Here is a 4,967-nt window from a genome sequence, read left to right on the forward strand (position 1 = left end):
GTCGGATGTCCAGCCGCTTAATGTGTTTCCTTAGGAACAGAGGCAGTTGTGCTAAATTCCCACCACTGAGCTGCAAGAGAAAGCCTATCCATCCATGCGAGATCTAAGGTTTGTATTAATCTATGACAAAAACTCTTTCCTGTTCATTTCCTGTTCAGCAGCAGCCTAAATACCCGGACCCAAAGCCAGAAAAGAATGCAAACGATTATTTCCCCTATTACATGGGGAAATGCAAAGAGGACAAAAGGTGAACTTCACCCCTGTGCTGAAGGTCAGGAGAAGACCCAAGTAAAACAGTCTCTGAGTCAGAATGATTCAGTCAACAAGGTAAACAGCAAATTCCTCACATGGGAAAAAAAGGCCAAAGCTATTTTGTTTCGTGATTAACCAAGTTATCCAGTTAACTACACCAGATGTAGTCACGCATTCTGTGCTTTCAGTACTCCTTCCTGCCCTACCGCCACACAAAATTGCTGCAGACCCGGTCTACAGCTGGCGATGTTACTGACGCATGAATTTGTGCACCAATTATGAAACTAGAAGTCAAGCGCTCCTGCTCTCTGACTTCTGTGCTGATATCTATGACCCTGGAAAATTATTCTGGATTTTGGTAACTTTATAACAACAGGGCTGGAATATTTATTCATCTGTCAGAGGGACAGAGTGTATTAAATGCAGAATGTGATTGGCTCCTGTATTTCTGCATACACAGTAAGTTTCACCAACATGAGTAGGAGACATTGTGATCAAAACTGTTTCAATATTTAAATGTAAGAAGTGCTGTTTACAGACATGACACCAAACCTGTTATATTGCTCTTCACAGATATACATATCCATCCTTGTCAGTTGTCAGGAAAGTGCAAAAATTACTACCACAGTATGATTTTATCCAAGACACTCTAAGCTCATTGTGTTCTGTCATATTACACATGTTATCTCTTGAAATCAGCTATTCTTTACTGCAAGTGGCATGAAATCTTTTTGTTATATATACACCTTTTTCCATCGTGTTCATGCTTTCCTATATAGTCTCCACAGACTTCCATACAGAAATCTTGTAACTTACATCTCTTTCAGCTGGCCCATGGTGAACCTCGCTCCCAGAAAGGTTATTAGCATAATTTTGACGTTGTCTCTGTCACTTATCCAATGCACCCAAAAAAGAAAACCATGTGGATTTCTAATGATCACAGAAACAATATCTGAGTGCACTTCTCATACATGCTAGTTAAAAAAGAATTACAATTCCAACTCTTGTTTGCTTCTATCCAACCATAAAGGCACTGCAACCACTGTGTGTGAAGACAGCTGGATCTGGTCAAGATAGGCTGTTGAGTCGACAGCAATAAACACTCCTATTTAGCAGGTGATGATGGTTTTGCTTTCAACACCAGGGCACTAGGCTGACCTTTGGAAGGTAAAGTGCGCAAAAAATGTAATAGTTCTGTTACAGAAAGGTTAGCTCCTGAGGGTATATTTTCCACATTCAGCATCCAATACATGAAAAATGAAGCGAATATAAATAAACATTGTGGCATTTGATGACTTCAGACAGGGAGTAGTAGAAGACATTAGTGTAGACATGACAAGTTAGTAAATGGTACAAATGTTGGTTCAACCCATTTGATTGTCAAAGGTTAAGAGTCGCAAATTAAAGCTAGAAAAGGACTGGTGTTTCATGAGTTCCTGGAGAGGGACTTTTCCTGGAGAGAGCACGCAGTGATAGGAAAAGAGTATAAAAGAGGGTAAATTTAGTTTAGGTATTAGGAAGTTCTTCAATAAGAGGGTGGTGAGACACTGGAACAGGTTGTCCAGAAAAGCTGTGGCTGCCCCATCCCTGGCAGTGTTCCAAGGCCAGGTTGGATGGGGTTTTCACCAACCTGGTCTAGTGGAAGGTGTCCCTGCCCATGGCAAAGGGGTTGGAACTGGATGAGCTTCAAGGTCCCTTCCAACCCGAACTATTCTGTGATTCTATTAAAAACTCTGGCAACTTCTATGCCCGGGAATCAAATGAGACTGAGTAGAGCACTTGCACACTGGCAAGGCCATCACTTAAGCGCTTTACAAGCCGTGAGGTTTTCTATCCATGCGTGTAGAGCACCGAACACAGACCGGTCCACACATTTATTCTTCCACGCGAACCGCCGCCGCCACGCGTTCATGGCCCTCAAGGCTGGCTCGTGGCACAAGGCTGGTCCGCAGCTCCCGCTACGTGCTGCAGCCACCGCGCGGGTCAGGCGCTGCCACCTCGTGGACACCCACCGGGAGGGATGAGGAAAAAGGAAATGCAGAGCCCCACCGCTTCCGAGCTGAGCACGGCCCTCGGAGCCGGGAAATAACCCAGAGCTAGAAAGTAAGCGATACCCCACCGTGAGGGACATAGGGACACAGACACACAGACACTCCACTGCCCAGAAGCGGTGCGCCCATCCCGGCCGGCAGGGCAGCCGCTGCTCTGCCCGCCCCGCTTCCAAGAGGAGATAAGGCAGCTGGGTGTCCGAGGGGGCAAAGCTCGCCCTTTGGGACCTGCGGGACAGCGAGGAGGGCACAAGAAGGGGGTCGGGAGGGAGGAAGGGATAAGCCTCAGGAGCCTGAAGAACTTCGGCAAGCAGCAGCACCACCCACCTCTTCCGCCCCGGCGCGGTGGCCGCGCGCTAGCCCCGCCCCGCAGAGCGGTTGGTTAGGACGGATGGAAGGACAGCCGGGCCTGCCAATGAGAGAGGCTTGCGGCGCCGCCAAGCCAATAGAAGCTCCGCTTTTCGCTTCGCGCGTGGGGGAGTTTCAACCTATTGAGAAGTGCGTGGCGGCGGGGGCGAGGGGTCGGAGGTGAGAGCGGCGCCCCCGGAAGTAAAAGCCGGGTCGGCGCGGCGGTCCTTTCTGCTGCAGCTCCGCGGCGCGCACGAGGCCTCCCCGTGTGGGCCTGTGTGTGTCGGGCCGCTGTCCCGCGCCGCGTCGCCATGGTGAGGGCGGTGTCGCTACCGAGCGCGGGAAGGCTGGGGCGTGGGGCGCGCAGGCAGAGGGAGCCGCGGCCGTTAGCGGGGGGGGGGGGGGGGGCGGCGGGGCCGGGGGGAGCGGGGCGGCCGCGCTGACTGGCTGCTCTCCCGACAGAGCCTGCCCCTCAACCCGAAGCCGTTCCTGAACGGGCTGACGGGGAAGCCGGTGATGGTGAAGCTGAAGTGGGGGATGGAGTACAAGGGGTACCTCGTCTCCGTCGACGGCTACATGAACATGCAGGTGAGGGCTGTGGGATGGGAGCTGTCGCGCTGCCTCTAGGCCCCGGTCCTGAGGGGCCGGCGACGTGCGGCGCTTCTGAAGGGTCGGCGGCGCCTCGCCGGTGAGGGCGGGGCCATTCGGCTTCCCTGCCGCTGGGGCGGGCAGCGGGACAAAACCGCCGTGTGCTTTGCAAAGCTCCTTTCGTTGTAATTATTCTGATTTTATTGCTGGTTTCCTTCTCAAGCTTGCAAACACAGAGGAGTATATAGACGGTGCGCTGTCGGGACACCTGGGTGAAGTCTTGATAAGGTAATGAGAGTGTTGGTGGTGGGGATAGGCTGTCTAAATCTTAGCACTTGTATTAAATTATACCACTTGTATTAAAACTTGTATTGGTAGTGCTGTGTTTCTTGTCTGACTAAGACACTAATGTAGCTCTGTGTGAAGGCTGTGAACACAACAGTGATGTTGATATCCCTTCTGAGGGCAGGAAGAATGAATTTTTAATATTTCTAAGGAAGCATTTATGATCCTGTTTTGGGTAACAGTACTTTAGTTTTCTGGATTATTTTGTATCTGTCAATCCTTTGGCATTAAAGCTGGAGAGAAACACTTTAAAAGGGTGTGTAGTGATAAGACAAGGGGGAATGGCTTTAAGCTAGATGGCAGTAGGTTTAGGAAAAACTGTATAATATGGGGGTGGTGAGGCACTGGAACAGGTTGCCCAGAGAAGCTGTAGATCCCCCCCCCAGTAGTGTTCAAGGCCAGGCTGGACAGGGCTTTGAGCAATGTGGTCTAGTGGAAGGTGTCCCTGCATGTGGCAGAGGGCTTGAACGAGATGATGATTAAGGTCCTTTCCAACCCAAACCATTCTGTGATTATATGCTAACACATTGTTACTGAAAACATTTTGTATGCTGAAAAGTTAAACTTGACTCTATGCGTTAAGCCGAAAGTAAAAATTTCTTGTACAGCATTGTCAACCAGTTATTGCTTTTATAAACTTGGGGGGTGGGAAGGCAGGTGTGTGCAGTTGTAAGGAACATTGTGGAAAACATGTACATGGTCAACAGCAGCAATTTGTCATGTGGGGTTTGGCTGTGGTCAGGCTACACTAGAGCAGGAAATGCTTAAGGCTTTATATGTGGGGAAGGCTATAACACAACTAAGGACACTCTTGGTTTTTTTTACAGGTGCAATAATGTTTTGTACATCAGAGGTGTGGAAGAAGAGGAAGAAGATGGAGAAATGAGAGAATAGGTGTTTTGTATATCTGGAAATAAACTTTTTTGTTTTCCATACTTTTGTAACAAAGTGTTCACTTTTTCTTTTTTTCCTGTTTTAATATGGGGGAAATTAAACCTTAAAAAGGCCTTTAATCTTTTATAGGTGTCTGAAAAACTTATGTGGAAGGAACAGACGATTATTTAAATTTAAGCTGAAAATATTAGAGTGGAAAATGAGTATTTAAAAAAACAACCAACCAAACCCAAAAGACCCTCCCAAAACAACTTTTAAGTATTATCAGTGTCAACAAATGCCATTATTGTGAAGGGAAACACCTGAATTTTAGTGATTGATGGACTGAATTAAATCTGCAAAGTTGTGTGCTGTGAAGGTAAACAGATGCGTGATGCATGTGTCAGCTCAGTTCAGTGTGGCTGTCAGCATGCTGCTGTCAGGCAGACTAACATATGGAAGGTGAAGAAGGTTTCATCATATGTATGTTGATTTTCTGTTGTTCTAGCCGCA

The 4,967-nt window shown here is 48.1% G+C and overlaps 1 protein-coding gene across 1 annotated transcript; it reads left to right on the plus strand.

Annotated features, from left to right (window-relative positions):
• The first annotated feature begins 2,809 nt into the window (after positions 1-2,809).
• Positions 2,810-4,516, plus strand: SNRPF (small nuclear ribonucleoprotein polypeptide F). The gene is made up of 4 exons (XM_062611318.1): positions 2,810-2,962; positions 3,111-3,236; positions 3,460-3,524; positions 4,409-4,516. The coding sequence occupies exons 1-4, from the start codon at positions 2,960-2,962 to the stop codon at positions 4,473-4,475; spliced, it is 261 nt and encodes an 86-aa protein (XP_062467302.1). The 5' UTR covers positions 2,810-2,959; the 3' UTR covers positions 4,476-4,516.
• The last annotated feature ends 451 nt before the right edge of the window (positions 4,517-4,967 follow it).

This window comes from Pezoporus occidentalis, unplaced genomic scaffold, assembly GCF_034315485.1.
Source record: "Pezoporus occidentalis ecotype Australia unplaced genomic scaffold, CSIRO_AGI_Poc_V1 ctg152, whole genome shotgun sequence".
Taxonomy (NCBI): Eukaryota; Metazoa; Chordata; class Aves; order Psittaciformes; family Psittacidae; genus Pezoporus; species Pezoporus occidentalis.

What these genes read in the sequence shown, in the direction of transcription:
- SNRPF (XM_062611318.1), top strand. An exon ending in ACGGCTACATGAACATGCAG is followed by an intron (nt 3,237 to 3,459) that starts GTGAGGGCTGTG and finishes TTCCTTCTCAAG; the next exon opens with CTTGCAAACACAGAGGAGTA. An exon ending in CTGGGTGAAGTCTTGATAAG is followed by an intron (nt 3,525 to 4,408) that starts GTAATGAGAGTG and finishes TTTTTTTTACAG; the next exon opens with GTGCAATAATGTTTTGTACA.